This window comes from Tuber melanosporum, assembly GCF_000151645.1.
Source record: "Tuber melanosporum whole genome shotgun sequence assembly, scaffold_12, strain Mel28".
NCBI classification, from domain to species: Eukaryota; Fungi; Ascomycota; class Pezizomycetes; order Pezizales; family Tuberaceae; genus Tuber; species Tuber melanosporum.
The window spans coordinates 240,433-256,102 of NW_003298777.1; the positions used below are offsets into that span (position 1 = coordinate 240,433).

The window sequence follows — 15,670 nt, forward strand, 5'->3', positions numbered from 1 at the left end:
ACATTGTTCCCTTTTTTATAATCAGAATCTGTGTTGTTTTGTCTTTTTTGTAAGGGGCATTGCCGTATGTGGGAGAAACAAAGTGAAGAGAACAGACATGATACGGTACAGTACCGGACCCAGTAGGGTAAGGGGAAAAAAAAGTAAGAATGGAAAGAAATGACCTTGTGTGATATTATGATACTTGTGGAAAAAAAATCAAAAATCCGATGTGGTTCTCGGTGTCTCTCGTTTCTGGGGGTTCCTCGCTGGTGGGAATCCCCGCATCTGGCAATTCTAGCGGCATTCTAGCCGCCCAAATAACCATGCCATGAATCGGGCCATCACCGCGTAACGCAATCAAAGCCATTCCCAACCCCCCTACTCTCTCTCTCTTCATCCATCAATCACAGGCAGCACGAGCAGCAGGACCACTCCTCCCTCCTCCCTCCTCCCTCCAGTCCCCTCTCCTCCCACTCCACCATCACCACCGCCACGGTTCACCGAGCACCCGAGCAGAGCAAGCAGAGTTGGAGCTAGAGGCGAGCCGAGCCAACCAGGGAGGCCAGGAAGACCCCAAACCGCCACACTTTAAAACAAGGATGGTCGATAAAAGGCAATTTGGCTGACCCTCCTTAGGGTTATTCCGGCTTTTGCGAAAAGATATGTTTCACAAGCACAGTACGGTCCGGTACGAGTACTCGAGTTCCAGTACCGGTACTGTATTGTATCCTTCACTCGCCCAACCTTTCCAACCTTACACAAGAAATTGCTTCGCGAACACTTCTTCGGATCCCTACCGAACCTCTCTACTCGAGTACAGTAGAACGCAGCAATGAGCATATTTTTCTTTTCCTTTCTTTTTTCCTTTTTCCAATTGTGTTGTACCCCTTCCGTCTACAGGTACTCGTACCATACTGTACGGTACTCGAGTACAAGTACGAGTACAAAGCCCATCCTTCCATCCCTTACAGTACGGTACATCGAATACAAAGTGGTATCATACCCATAAATTTACCCATTAGACGGATAGATGGACAAATTAGGGCCTTTTTTTTCCTTCGAAAGATAAAAGGCCTCAAGATGGGAGCACTTAGAAATTCAGCATACTGTACTCGTACTCGAATAGCATGTGCCCGTACCGTAGGCAAAATCTAGGCGACGCCATGTGGAATATTCAATGGAATTGTTTCTGTCCTGTCTACCTGCTTCTGCTCTACCCGAGTACCTTTCCTCTCCTCTATCCCAGAGTTATTTTTATTTATTGATTCGGTTGTTCCCTCCACTCTCCTGCTTGGGGGCTTTTCCTCATATATACGATATCTCGACACAATCATCGTATCCTCTGTGATACCATCATGGTACTTGTAAAGTGGCATAAGTGCTTATACTCTACCGGTAGAGTAGTAGTTCTACTCGTATTAGTTCTGGTACCGGTAGCCGTGAAAGATATTCTCTCAAAACAATGCAGAGCAAAGCAAAATTTTAACGATAAAAATAATAAAAATCACTTCCCACCACTCCCCCTCCCCTCCCCTCCCCACACACATTCCCCCTCTCCCACCATCCAATTGTCCAAACCCACGGCTCTGGGACAAACTTGTCGACCCTGTTTTGGGGGGATTTTTTATCTTCTTATTATTATTGTGATCCTTTTTATCTACCTCTTACGAACCCTTCCCAGTCTCTCGGTCACACACACACAAACGCTTTCACTTCTGTTCCGGAATAGGTTACGTGAGTTAGACTTGTTCTACACGTGGACGATTTCCCACCGATAACTTGTAAACCGGTACCAACGCGAGACAGCCGGCCAAAGCTATTGCTAGCTAACTTATTGTACGAGTAATATGAAATATGTTGTTTAATTTCCTACCAACCAAGTTGATCCCGGCAGGATAGTGCTGGTACGGTACTTGTACGAGTACGGTACAGTGCTCGAGCACAAGTGTTTGCTTTCCTTTTTTTCATCTTTTTCCCCTCACTTTTTTCATCCCTCATTTTTCAATTTATGCTTGAGCGTTGGAATATTCATCATGGGCGTGATGCTTGCTTGCGGCGTTGAGTTTATTTAAACGGGGTTTTTGGGATGGTGGTGGTGTGTGCGTGCATGGGCTTTTCTTTACTTTTTATACCCCTTTCTTCAAACCATTCATTCAAAACATCGTGAATAAAAGTAATTTGTTTTTGGCGGCGGTGATTGGTGCGGTGAGGGTACGCACGTGCCACTCGGGGGTGAGGTGGGAGGAACGTGGTGAATGGTGGTGGCGGCTACCATTAATTCGGTCTTTTTCTTTTCTTTTTCTTCTTTTCTTTCCTCCCTCTTTTTTCTTTTTTCTTTTTTCTTTTTCTTTTTCACTTTTTCACTGATTCATCATTCATCCATTTACCTGGTGGGCTTCCCGAGTTTGCACGTGCTCTTCGGACGTGCCATGCCTTGCCAGCCTTGCCATGCCATGCTCACGAGTCACGACACGTCCGGCCGAGGGAAAGGGTGGGTGTATGTGTGGGTGAAGGAGACTTGATGGCCGCCTTCGAATATGTGGGAACGAATGATATGACTTTCATCTGTCTGCCGATCGAGCCTGTGCTCACATCTTTTTACACACAGTAATCAATCGCTTCGAGGCAATCTCGCAATCAATCGACACCCGTCTACCGCCACCGCTCTTCTATCCTCTATCCTCGCATCGCGCTGCTTGAATAGGGAGTTTTTTTTTTTTTTTTTCCACCGTACGTACAAATAAAAGCAGCGGGATACCGGTACCGGCAACGTATATGTACCGGTATGTGTGTGGGTGGAGGTGAGAAAGGGGGAGGAGAGAGGGAGAGAATTTCTCCGGTTGCCATTTCTGAATTCCCGTTATTTATTTGTTAATTAAAAAAAATTTCTTCGTGCCTTTGCCTCCCTTTGTTACCGTGATGTGATCTGAGGTGTTTTGATTTGTTCCCGGGTTAATGTGTGGGTGTGGGTCTGGTGTATGGATGAGTGAGTGGGTACTCGAGTACCGTAGACTTATCATACCGGTGATCGCAATAGGTGGTCAGAGGGGATTGATGAACAGGTAGAGGAAGGGAGGAGAGTGGGAGGAAGAAGCAGTCGTATAGTCAAGTGGTGAAGTTGAGGAAGATCATAAATACCGTAGTACTACTACTACTCGAGTATAATTTCATACATGATCGATAGCGTCAATTCCGACACAGAGGGCTCAACTCCGACTCGACCACGCTAACCAGTACCGGTGCCCATCTGCTGGATAGTGCGGTACTCTTCCGGCGTTGAGTTTCATGTTTACTTGAATGATACCTATGCGAGATATCATGAATGAACAATTGCCTGAGTGGCGGTGCTGGGGTTTCTAAATGGTATGAGAACGAGCACGGTACAGTACGAGTACTGGCAAAAGCCGTCGGGTTGGGAAGCATATATATGATCATACCTGTACCGCACTCGAGAGCGGAACGGAAGCCACAGGATGGGAGCTTTGCTACCAAGAGGAAGAAAAAAGATGCTATCCCATCCTATGGCACCCTGTACTGTATGATACCGGTATCTTCAAGTGAGCCGGATAATTTAAATTTCCGAGAGTCAATGCTCTCTAAAAGTAGCGAAAAAGATAACATCCAGAACACCTCATATTCCCCTTTTGGAATTATTATCCCCAACTAACCAACCCCGGAGTTTTCCCTTTTCCCTTTTCCCTTTTTTTTTTTTTCTTTTTTCTTTTTTCTTTTCTTTTCTCTTTTCTTTTTGGAAATATTTGTCACTCCAAACGATTTTGAGTTTCTTTCGCTCGCTCGCTCTCTCTCTCTCTCTCTCTCTATGTTTTGTTTTTCCTTTCCCCCCCAGCTGGGAAGTGGAAAGAGTTCGAGACTTCCGGTACTCGTACAGTAGTACCGTTACGCATATTGTACCCCTCCCTTCTAACGGGCCCTCTCGCGAGTTCTCTCTCATGATGAGGGTTTCGGTACATTGGAAGCGATAATAACGACGAAGAGCCAGGCACCAGGGTGGTTGGGTAGGGTGGGAGCAGCGAGAAGCGGTCAAAAATGTGGGAAAAAAGTTTGTAACCAGCGCACTGGTTCTCGGTCCCCCGGCACCATACCGGTGACCCGCTCAATTTAATCTATCGATGCTGTTTCTCTCACTCGCCCTTTTCTCACTCGCTTCACTTCTGGGTTTTTGTCTCGTTTTGTGCGACTGTTTGTCATCTCGTATGCCGGTATGAGTACCGCATTGAATCATTATTATACGGTGCTCCGCTCGAGCAGTTCCACGCCCGGTACTGGTTTTTACTTTTTTACTTTTTTTTTTTTTTTTTTTTTTAAGAGTTTATTTTTAAATCCCTTCTTTCTCTCTCTCCATCTTCTCGTGTGGTTGACAGTGGTGGCTAGGCCACTTGTTGCCTTCCCCTCATCTCCAGGTTTTCCATTTCCATTTCCTAATGGAGAGTTTTGGGGTTTCGCTTCTTGCTGAGTCGGGTCGGGTGAAGGATTCATGGTTACGTCCGTATCGGTACTTCGGCCGTACTCGTACCGCGATTCGTAGGGTGTCTCCCGAAGAAAAGTGAGTGGGCGAGGGAGGGAGGGAGCGACCGAGCGAGACTGTATGAGTGAGACTACCGTATGGATGGGGGAGATAATTTCTGATGGGTCGATGGGGGTGGTGCTTTTCTTTTCTTTTCCTTTTTCTTTTTCTTTCTTCCTTCTTTATTCCGCGCTGCTCGTGATGGAGGAGGAGGAGGTGGTGGTGGTGGTGGTGTGGGTAGTGAGTGAGTGAGCAGAGTCCACTGCCTAGGGAATTATTGTGCAATCAGGATTATTCTTACTATCGCATTATATCATCATCTGCCTAACCTTCAAATTTCGATTTCTAGAATATTTACCCAGTTTTTGTGATAGAGTTTCCATTCCTATGATCACTTCAGCTGTGCGGTGCGAGCTGCGGCGATTCTTCATCCCCCATCCAGCGCCCACCCATCCTCCGAGGTTTGGGTAACCGATGATGATGATGATGATGATGATGATGATGATTGATTACATTAAATGTATTTTTATCTTGTGACTATTTTATCCTTTTCGCCTTCGCATTACGAGCGCTTTGAGAGGGGGTCTTTGATTTCTCTTCGCCTCCATCGTGTCCTCTTCTGCCTCTCTTTCCCTTCATTTCCATTTTCCCGCAATGTATTTCCTCTTCAGACAGCGCAACGCGGTTTCTGCTTCTCTCTGCTCGCCATCGTCGTCATCCCACAATTGAGTTAGGAAGTGGTTGACTGCAGGCAACCAAGCCGCGCCTGTTACCCACCACCACCCACATCCCACACATGTTACCCACATCACACAACGTGCACCCTTGCTATTTCAACTGGTCGCGCTGGGGGTCCTCTCTGGCCAATGGATCCTTCCCCGGGCTGCGTTGTGTCGCCTATATTCGACTGTTCGAGCAGGAGAAGTTCATCTTCATAATCTGCTGGGGCTGTGTGTGTGACTATCGTGCACCGCACTGTTGTCATGCCCTTCCGGACACCACGGAATTATTCAATTCGATTCGATATCGCCGTGTCACGTGTGATATGTAATGCAGCCGTGCTTTTCTTTCTCTCCTTCCCTTCCTTCCCTTCCTTCCTTTCCTCTCATTCTCATGGATGGTCTCTCTCTCTCTCTTTCCTCCTCTTTTCTTCGGTAACCGGAATTTGCTTGGTTGTGGTACCGTCGGGGGGAAGGGGGAGGGGAAAACGGAAGCGGGGGGGGGGAGGGAGGGGGGGTTGACTGCCAGATCCTCGATTCTCACATTCATTACCGATTATCCCGGATTGAATACCTGTTATGGTATTATCATACCATAGGTCTTTGGGTGAATTATCATGATTGGGATTTTTTTTCTTTTCCGCTGCTGTTCGTTACCGACGAACGCTCCTGGGCTCGCGTTGTTATGTGCTCCAAGTGTTTGGAAATTGTACTAGTGAATAAAGTACTGGTATCTTGCATTTGGTTCCTGAGATTGAACCTTATCCTCACTACAATTGACACTATGGATGGGAGGCCTTTATCGAATGCGCCCACGATTCGATTTGTAGTTTAGTCCGCGACAGTCGCTCGCTCTGAGCTTCCTTGAATACAATATTTTTTTGCCAGCTGTGCTCGCTGAGCCCTTCTCCGCTTTGAGTGGTGGTGTGTACGGTACAGTACCGTACTCGAGTATCGTCGATTGATCCCCACGAGCATCATCGCAGTCCTACTGTATAAATTTATCTCACTTTTATTATTGTTATTATTTATGTATTTTTGCCTTCACCATCCGCCATCTAGAAGGAGAGATTCATTGCCCCTTCCTAACACCTCCGGGTTTGAACGCTGTGATTTGATTCATCCTTAGTGGTGAGATTTACAGCAATAATGTTATGATTTTTTTTGCTTTTTATTTTTGTTGGATATCAGCAAATACGGTACTCGAGCAGCTCAACAGGGAGAGAGAGAGAGAGAGAGAGGAGAGAGAGGCCTTTGGGCAAGCCGTTGTGCTGCATAAGGAAGTGGGAATCACCGTCCCCAATCAGAAAACGGCAGGCCCCTCCCACCCAGAGCTGCCCAGGCATGCTCCGAGCTGCACTTCAAAAATAAAATAAAATAAAATAATCCCTGGCTGGCTGCCACCCACACATACTACACCTGATCCATCCCATACTTTTTGTCTTGCAGACAAGTCTTCTGCTCTTACACTCTCTACTTCCCCCCTCTGAAAGGAGTGACTTGGTCTCCCTTCTGATTGTCGACGACATCTATCTCTGTGGAGACGAGAGAGGGGGCTTGCTTGTCTCTTTCCTCTCTTTCCTCTCTCTCTCTCTCTCTCTCCCCCTTCACCTCTCCCTCCTCTCCTTCCGCTACATCTTCCTTCTCTCTCCTCCCAACCCCTCCCTCTTCTCTTTTCCTTCTCTCCCTCCTCTCTCCCCTCCCTTCCTCTCCTTTCTTCCCTTTCCCTTTCTTCCCCCTCTCTCCCTTTCTCCGCTCCTCCGCTCCTCGCACCATCTGGCGGGTTCTCCACTCCGGGTATCCTTTAACCCCCCCCCTCCATCCCATCCCCGCCAGCCCAACCAGCCGTAGTGGCAGCAGGGAGAGGCTACAGTGTTGTCACCCGGTGTACCTTCACCCCTAACCACACCCCCCACTGCCCACCACCTCGCACCGCCGCCCCTCCCTTTTTCTTCTACCGGTATTGCTCCGACTCCGTCATTATTCCAGACCCAGTTCGCCGCCCTCCACTAGTCATTGACAGCACTGACTAGCACCGGCTTGTTCTTTTTTCCTTTCCTTTCCGTTTTCCTTCTGACGGAGCACTGGGACTTTGTGCTGTGGGTGGGCCAAGGGAATTAGACAAAAGGTACTAGTGAAGTAACTTGGTGAAGGCCTGGCAGTCTCGATAAAAAAAAAAAATCTTATTGAGACTGCGAAACACGTTCATTCGTCTCTCCCTCCCCTCTTCACCTCCCCCTCTTCATCTCATCCCACTCTAAAACCCCCAAACCTTACCCTACTTGCCCATACCGTTATAGCATCCACCATCCCCGTCCGCTTAAAAAACGGTTTCCTCGACCCCTTCACTCCTTGCCGTGTCCCGTCAAGTCTACTGCTTTGCTGCTTCACTCACACACCATCTTTTTTGTGCTCTGCTGCCGCTATTCGCCGCCCCGCCTTTACTGCTTGTCCACACATCCACTATATGCTTCTTTCCTTTCCCAAGGCACGTTCTCTCGACCTGAACTTGGTCTTTCATCCCACATCCCGCTACCATTATTACCCTTCTCCCTCACACTCCCCGTCCTACTTTTTAGAGCACACACATCCCAGTCCACGCCACTATTGTTGCACCCCGCTTCGTACCACTGCTAGTACTTGAGTTTCTTACAAGTTTGCAGTTTATTTGCGGAAGAAACCTGGCCAATTGAGCCAACAACCTCTGCTGCTTAGACATCTTTGGGCCCGTGTTCATCAAGGAACGTAGCATGTCCCTTGCGTTCAGCGTGCATCCGGTTCATCATCAGCAGCACTCCGTCGCACGAGTCGATTTTCAGTACCCAACGACCACCCACTCTATGGATAGAGGCTCATCCGAATACGCACAATCTGGTTTGCCATCATCAACTTCTTATTCTCAATTTTCCAACAATCAAACCGAATCACAAGCCAACGAGCAGTCTACGAATTATCAATCATCATCTCAGGATCGTTCCATCGCCTATTCTTCCTCGGCCACTCCATCCTCCGAATACGGTGGCACAAATAATTCAACTGCTCGAGCTCCAAACTTTCAACCAGAATATAACTTAGGCGCCTCTCGTTACGAAGGCGCTCCACGTTATCCCTCTAGCAGTGCCGGTACAGGTAGCAGTGGAGGTATGAGTCACGCATCTCATTCTAACTTCTCCCCTCTCCCACCATTGGCACAAAGCCTTCAACGTCCAGTGAAGCCCGATCCTGAATCTTCTGAAGATCCCAGTACGAGTGTCTCGAGCCCAGCCTACCCTTCTTCCCAACCAGCTCAATACCATTCGTATCCACCGACAGGTACGATGTCGGAATCATACACTCATCCACACCCCGCGACCTCTGCTTCCGGTTGGCGTCCGGATTGGCCGCCTCAAGGGTATTCGCAACCTCACATGGCGTATAGCACGCATCCTGGAGGGCCCGGGGGTGTCCCTAGTCCGGCTGGACCAGTGCGTAACAACAATAGAAATCCAAACCGAAAACGCATCTCCGATCAACAGCCCCAACATCCACTATCGCAGGTTTACTCCTTTGTACCTATCCCGGGCGCCCAACAACATAAACGGCCGCGCAGACGTTATGAGGAAATCGAGCGAATGTACAAGTGTGGGTGGCATGGTTGCGAGAAGGCTTACGGGACACTTAACCATTTGAATGCGCATGTGACAATGCAGAGTCATGGAATCAAACGTACCCCAGAAGGTTTGTTGCGCACTAGGTTTTCTGCGTTTTTCTCCACTCTTGCTCCGCCATTCATCCCAACTCCACTAGGGAACTCGGTGATATATATCCGATTGATTCCCTTTGAGGGTTGATATGAATATGGTCTATAATAGCTTTCGATTTTTATTGACGCGTACTTTCATCATTTACTAACGCGATCACGTGAATAGAGTTTAAGGAGATTCGGAAGGAATGGAAGGCCCGCAAAAAGCAGGAAGAGGCGGAGAGAAAGGCAGTCGAGGAGGAAACGCGTAGGTCAAGTGCCGAGGGTGGCCAGCCTAGTGAAGTTCAGAACCAGACGCCAGCAGCTGTACCCGTGTCGAGTGCGCAATACACGTCTATCCCTCCTCGCCAACTTCCGCCTCCCCTTCCATACGCAAGTGCTCCCGTTTCCGCCAACGTCCATTACCCTGCGGCTCCTACTGCCGCCATGGAATCAATGCCACAATACTCCCAGCAACAGCAGGTATACCCAGGATATGCTCAGTCGGGATACCCCCAGTCTATGTATGCTGCCCAACGCCAGGCGCCAATCCAGACTGCAAATAACGGGGAGGGAGATGCGGACACGGATGCCGATGCAGATGTCGCAGCAACGGCTCAGTCGTACAGCCAGCACAGCCTTAATGCCAGTTGAGCGACTTCCTCTATACATATTGCTTGGAAGGCCGAATGACGCATGTGTCATGACATTTTCCTTTTTCTTTCATATCTTGGAACGGGGGGGGTTCTTCTTTCGCCCTCACCGCGTCCACTTTCTACTGTTTATTATTTCTCGGGGACCCTCCATCCTCGCCATTCTTCGTACAAATAGCATTATTGAGGGGATATCTGATTTTGTTCGTTTTTGTTCCTATTTTCTGGGAAGCATGGCTCCTCGCCGGTGACCCAGCGGGTTGTGTTTTCACGACTTTTTTGTTTCACTGTTCATTTTTATCCGGCTACCATTTCCCCCTCTTTTTTTCTTCCTTCGTACAAAAACATGTTCTATGGGGGTTGCCAAACATAGATCTCGCCTTTGGGCCTTATGGGGGTTTTCCGTTTTTACTTTTTAGATTCGGTTGGGTTGCATTTCTTCGGGCGGGAAGAGAGAGAGAGAGTAAGGGGAAGAGGGGAAAGTAAAAAGGGCTCTGTTATTACCCAAGGGCTTGCTCTTTTGTTTCCTTGCTTCTCCCGTATTTAGTTTTTGTCCACTTTTTTTAGTATTTCTTTCTTTTTTTCTTCTTCGCCACAATGTTCCCCCCCCCCGATTCTCCAGCTGTTTTTCTTTTTTCCTTTACTTTTTTTAACCTCTTCTGGGTTTGCTCGTGTGCTCCATTCCTTGTCCTTAATTTGTTAACACTTGTCAGATTTGTATAGTAATTGAGTAAATAAAAAAAACAACCCCCTCCTATGATAGGGAACTCGTAAACAAAATTATATACTGTATCCTCATTTCCTGTATCTCGTTCTTGGTTCCGCGGGCGCGTGAGCTAGTACTCGAGTACTCGTGCCATGAAGTGTGTGAAATGTTTTCGATGTTCGATTGCCTGCAGAGTAGATGGGATTGGGTTAGGAAAGACATGCATGCATCGACGAGCGAAACCGTTTGAAGGCACGCACGCACGCACTCCCCCCCCTCTTCCTCCCTATTTTTGGGGGAGGTGGTGAGAGTTGGTAAACAGGTAGACTGCAGGTAAATTAGATAGAGTACGAAACTATACTGTACTCAAGTACACTACTCGTGCTTGCAATAATTGGCGAAGTGAAGTTCGAGCCCTGCGCAAATCATGGGGGTGGGTATGAGAATGTATGATAAGTTATGTATGTAAATGTGTGTGAGTTGGTCTGGTTTTTCTCTCCCTGTTTTTTCTTCTTTTTTCTGTTAGACTAGTTGTTTGGTCGGACTCCTTCTTGCCTTTCTCTCTTTCTTCCCTTCATTCGTGTATAATTTACTCCATCGTGTCATACTTTGGTGGTGCAAATCCTGTCTCTTCCTGGAATAATCACCTCTGCCCCTTACCTCCTGCTAGCTAGTGCTTGTACCTTACCTTGACCTGCGCACCTCCACTCCTTTCGTTTCTGACCCGCTCTTACCCTTATGAAAATGTCTTTTTTTTTTTCTTTTTCTTTTTCTTTTAACTTTTAGTACTGTATGATATCTGGCAATTGTGAGAACTTGTGTTGCTTTTTTTAATACCGTGGCTTCTAGCTGATTATGGTGCTCGTTTGGTCCCAAGTCACTGTATCATACTGTACGAGTGCGGTACTCCACTGTAGAGTACCACCTTTTTTAGGGTAGTGTGTGGGTAGCACCTTCTAGCGGGCTTCCATACTTTCGAAGTGAACGAGCCGAGCAAGCAACGGTTGTAGTGGCGTTGGGGTCGTTTATCGGTTGGTTGGTATGGTGAGGCTCTGCTGCTTTGACTTTCTGCCTTGTTTGGCTGGGTGTGTGTGTGGCTGGTGGTAAGGGTGGGGTGAGATTGATGGGATGATGGGTTGTGTGGACTGGGAGGTTTTTTGTTATCAGCCTGTGCTAGGCGGTGGTGATGGGTGGGGCTTGCGGTGGGGTGTTCCTCGTATCATGCGATAGGTATCATAAGTTAACCCATCAGGGTATCATGGAGTCATGGAAGTTTCATGTACCTTACCCTACCCATGTTGATGGTATTCTACAGCATGTATCATATCATACCGCACTCGGAATCGATGATGGTGGGCTGTACGAGTAGGGTAAATTTAATCGTCTATCCTACTCGTGTGGTGGTGTCACTGGTGTGTGGTCGTTTCCTTCCTTCCTTCCTCAATTTTGATGCCAAATGATGGCCTCGACTCAACCTACCCCAAATCCTGCGGGTCATCCATCCATGGCGCCCCTTCCCCAGACAGCCAGCCATGAAAGTTATCATACCATGCAACGCCCACCCAAAAAAAAAATCTTTTTCTTTTTTTCAACACTTTTAGTTGTGTATAATTCACAAGTATACGGTAGTATGCAAACCGGTATACCGATAAACATATTTTGCACCTCTCAACTTACTTCACTTTCCAAAAATGACAAGCCCTCTCCCCCCCCACCTTCCTGTTTGCCAAACTCTGTGATACTGGACCGGGCATTCGAATTGCGTTGCGCTGCGCGGCATTCCGGTGCTGGGTTAGGGTAGTAAACAGCACGTTCTGTGCAAGTTGGTTAGGGCCGAGATTCCGTTGGGGCGGAGTGGGATGGGATGAGATGGGATCGGGTGGGATGAGGGGACCGATGCCGATCTGCAACCGCCTTGAGTTTCCCTTTCCTTTCTCCTTCTTTCGTCCAAGGCTTCGATGTTTGATGTTTAATTTAATGTTTGATGTTCGATGGCGCGATGGGTTGTGGGATGTTGTACATGTAGAATTTTCCGACAAAACCGAACCTCCGAATTCAGCAGAAAAAAAAGGGCTGGATCTAGCATACGTTGCTATCGGGGCGCGGAGGGGGAGGGGGGTACGGTATCTCATACTATACCCTCTCTCTGAAACCCCCATCTTCCAAGTGTTGGACATCATTTGGGATTTCCAAATTTCCACTTTTCACTTTCGTGGTGGATTTTAGCTGGTTCACTCCCCCGCCAGACCTAATTCCGGTCAAATACGTTACTTGTGGTACTATCATAACTTTACTGGGAGGAGGGAACCGGGGTCGGTGTTGATACGCTGTATTAGTTTTACGATGCATCATCAGGTAGCTAATACTTTATGATAGGTTCCTTGGGGAGGGGAAGGAAGGAAGGAAGGGAAGGAAGGAGTTCGTCAGGAGTCTTCCTGTTGGTTCACCTCGATTCGCCTCCTTCCCTTCCTTTCACCCCTCTTGCTCCTGGTGCCCGATACGAGCAACTCTAGCACTGGTCTGGGGGGGATGCATGCGGTGTTCCGCGAGTGGGTCTGTCAGTGATGCTCGGGCACCAGGCGCTGAGTTTGAGGGATGAATGTGAAAGGGAGATAAATGGGTAGAGATAAATAGACCAGGTTAGGCTAGGCTAGGCTAGGCTTAACTTCATCGTCCTCCCCACCCACCTCTTCTTCCCAGGGTGCGATGGTGCATCGGTTAATATCGTACCCTAAAGTTTTTGCCTCGGCCTTCCTCGACTTACTCCCCGGATTTGGTGCGTTATTCCTTGTCGGGGGTGGTATGATGGAACAAGGGTATTGGATTGGGGATATCGTATGCGCCAGTGAGAGTTTATCACGACCTTATTGGAAGAGGACACCTGCTGGAGCCGGAGTATATTTTTTCTTTCCATTGTTCTTTCCAATTGCTTGGCTTGGGTTTCTTTTATGGTACTACCTTCCCTCATTGGCGAGTTGCGTTGCGGTGGGGATTTTTACATAATGTGCCAAGGTTCCGGCGGCAGTTGTGTAACAGCGAGTAGTTCCAAATGTCGGACACGCCTAATTGCCCATTCCGAAAGTATCCGGAAATGTGGAATGGGGGCTTGGCGCCAAGATGCCAAGACAATATGCCTATTTAGCTAATTGACTAAGATATTACTGGTATCACTATTCAACCCCAATGGGCAAATCAATGACATGTGCAGTGAGAAAATGAGGTAAGTTAATATATCACTCAAGATACACTTTAATTGAATACTTATAGAGTTTAGGAAAGGAGATCACTCCACGCTAAAGGGCAGCAATCATAACACTTCAGTACCTCCTCAAACTGGTAACTTTTCAAAAAATTAGAGAACTTACTGGTATTTCTATCTTGACCTCAAATGACATATGGTGGTACTATAGACAATGCTCAGAATGTCTGACTCATTGAGGCTGCAACCTTAGAGAAGCCGCTCTCAATGCTGAAGTTGATTGAAGCTAAATGTTTGAATCCTGATATACCTCCTGGGTGGCCAGAGGCCTTGACCGAAGATGAGAAGAATCAGCTTATGTCAACTGTGAAAAATGACTTCCCAACCTAACAGATGAAGCTGGTAGATCTCTGCAGAGAGGCTGGCTTGTTGCATGTTGGAGATGGTACAGTTCATAGTGCATTAGTTTCATGTGGTCTCAATGCTTACCTTGAAGAGTTCAAGCCTATTTTGGGCCCTGAGTATAAGGCGAACTGTCTTGTAAGTATCTTCTTTCTTCTCCTACTGCTGTATTGATTGAAAACGCTTTAGAGCCTCTTTGGATATGATGGTTCCGTTTCGTTTCCCATATAAATAGTCCTTTTCCTCCCATTTCATAATAGTGGAAACAGCAGAATAGTTGCATTTTCGCCAATCAGGCTCGAGGATGGGAATTCTCTCTGTTGGGCCTTGTTCCAATTCTAATGTGCCACTCATGACTTTTCTTTCTCTTTCTTTTTTATTTATGATAAGGATTCGAATAATTAAACCTCGTACATGGACATTCCACTTGCCATTGCTAGTCAGGTTTAGTAAATTTTTTTTCTTTTGTATGTGGCTTAAGCTACACGTGTTTCATATTGCTGTGTACTCGTCCACTTCTCTAACAAAGAGAATTTTGGATGTATTAGCATGAGATTCAATTATTTGAGTTCCTATGGTATTAAAAAATAGGAGAGAAAGGAAATTTTTGGCTAACTTGAAATACTATGGAACTACCGATAGGAGAGGGCTACCTGGCATCTGGTGGTTGAATGAGCAAACTACATGTTTACAGATAAAAGGTTTATAGTGGTTAGGACTGTCTTTGGGCTTTCTCTTGTCTGGTGAAAATAAAATAAAAACTGGCATGATGACTGCGGCAGTGCTAAAAAAAAGAATAACATCTCAGTAATATGCTATGAGGCTATTGGATGGGGTTGGAAAGGCCTGTTCTTTATATGGCCAGTGGTTATATAGGAGGAGAAGAAAAAGTCAAAGGAGAAAATTGCCAATATAAATAAAAAGATGCAGGAGGAAATGGATAGGCTGAATTCTGAGTGGAAACAGTTGGAGGAGTAGAGGAGGTTGCAAGATTGGGAACTGCATGTGGTGGCTGAAATGTGTACGGCCACTAAGTCAGCTGGACAAACAGTTAAGAGGATACAATCGTTTCTGGGAAAAAAGTTTACTTTTAAGCTAATAAAGGTGGAGGAGGGTAATGGGGTAGATTCGTAGAGGTATGTTACTCATCTCTGCTGGACAATTTTATGGCCAGCCTGTAAGTAGAGAAGGGAAGTATACCCTAATGTCTAGTTAATAGAAGATAATGCCTTATTGCACGATTCAGACTTCACTAATTATGAGCAAGAAAATGAAAACATTCCCAAAATTGCTGGGCCATTAAACTCACCAGACTTCAACCCGATTGAGGACATATGGAGCTTAATGAAGTCTACAATTCTTCGCTAGTGAGGAGAAGAAAATATCACATCACCTACGAAAATGAAAGCTGTTCTGCAGGCGCAGTGAGGAAGTATTACAATAGATGAGATTAACAGTGAAATCTTAAAATTACCTCTTCTTATGGGATGATGTATGTTACAGGATGAGGGGAACAAATTTGATGTGTAGTCTATAGCTTGTTGTTTTTCTTTTTGTTTCTCTTTGTTTCCTAGTTTTTTTCATCTATCTACTTGTTGATTATAGCTTCATAAACAATTACTAAGTCCTTCCATTTCCCTTCATGCCAAGCTCAGCGCCAAGCTGAATGCCAAGGCCATCAAGGCCAGTTTCTACATTTTCGGATACTTTTGAAATGGACAAGTATTGTATGACAAAAGTGGTTGCACCCTCAGCATAATTGT

General features: G+C 46.7%; 3 protein-coding genes; 2 read left to right on the forward strand and 1 right to left on the reverse strand.

The window, feature by feature from the left end:
* Positions 1–1,133: 1,133 nt before the first annotated feature.
* GSTUM_00004406001 (uncharacterized protein) lies at positions 1,134–1,525 on the reverse strand (the record flags this gene model as incomplete). XM_002835854.2 has 1 exon in its annotated part: positions 1,134–1,525. Exon 1 carries the CDS (start codon positions 1,356–1,358, stop codon positions 1,134–1,136), a length of 225 nt encoding a protein of 74 aa, XP_002835900.1. The 5' UTR covers positions 1,359–1,525.
* A 1,884-nt stretch (positions 1,526–3,409) lies between these two features.
* Positions 3,410–7,941, forward strand: GSTUM_00004407001 (uncharacterized protein; the record flags this gene model as incomplete). Its single annotated transcript, XM_002835855.1, has 3 exons — positions 3,410–3,584; positions 7,309–7,354; positions 7,890–7,941. The coding sequence occupies 3 exons, from the start codon at positions 3,410–3,412 to the stop codon at positions 7,939–7,941; spliced, it is 273 nt and encodes a 90-aa protein (XP_002835901.1).
* Positions 7,942–7,954: 13 nt separating this feature from the next.
* Positions 7,955–10,380, forward strand: GSTUM_00004408001 (uncharacterized protein). XM_002835856.2 has 3 exons: positions 7,955–8,367; positions 8,464–8,943; positions 9,135–10,380. Exons 1-3 carry the CDS (start codon positions 8,067–8,069, stop codon positions 9,599–9,601), a joined length of 1,248 nt encoding a protein of 415 aa, XP_002835902.1. The 5' UTR covers positions 7,955–8,066; the 3' UTR covers positions 9,602–10,380.
* The last annotated feature ends 5,290 nt before the right edge of the window (positions 10,381–15,670 follow it).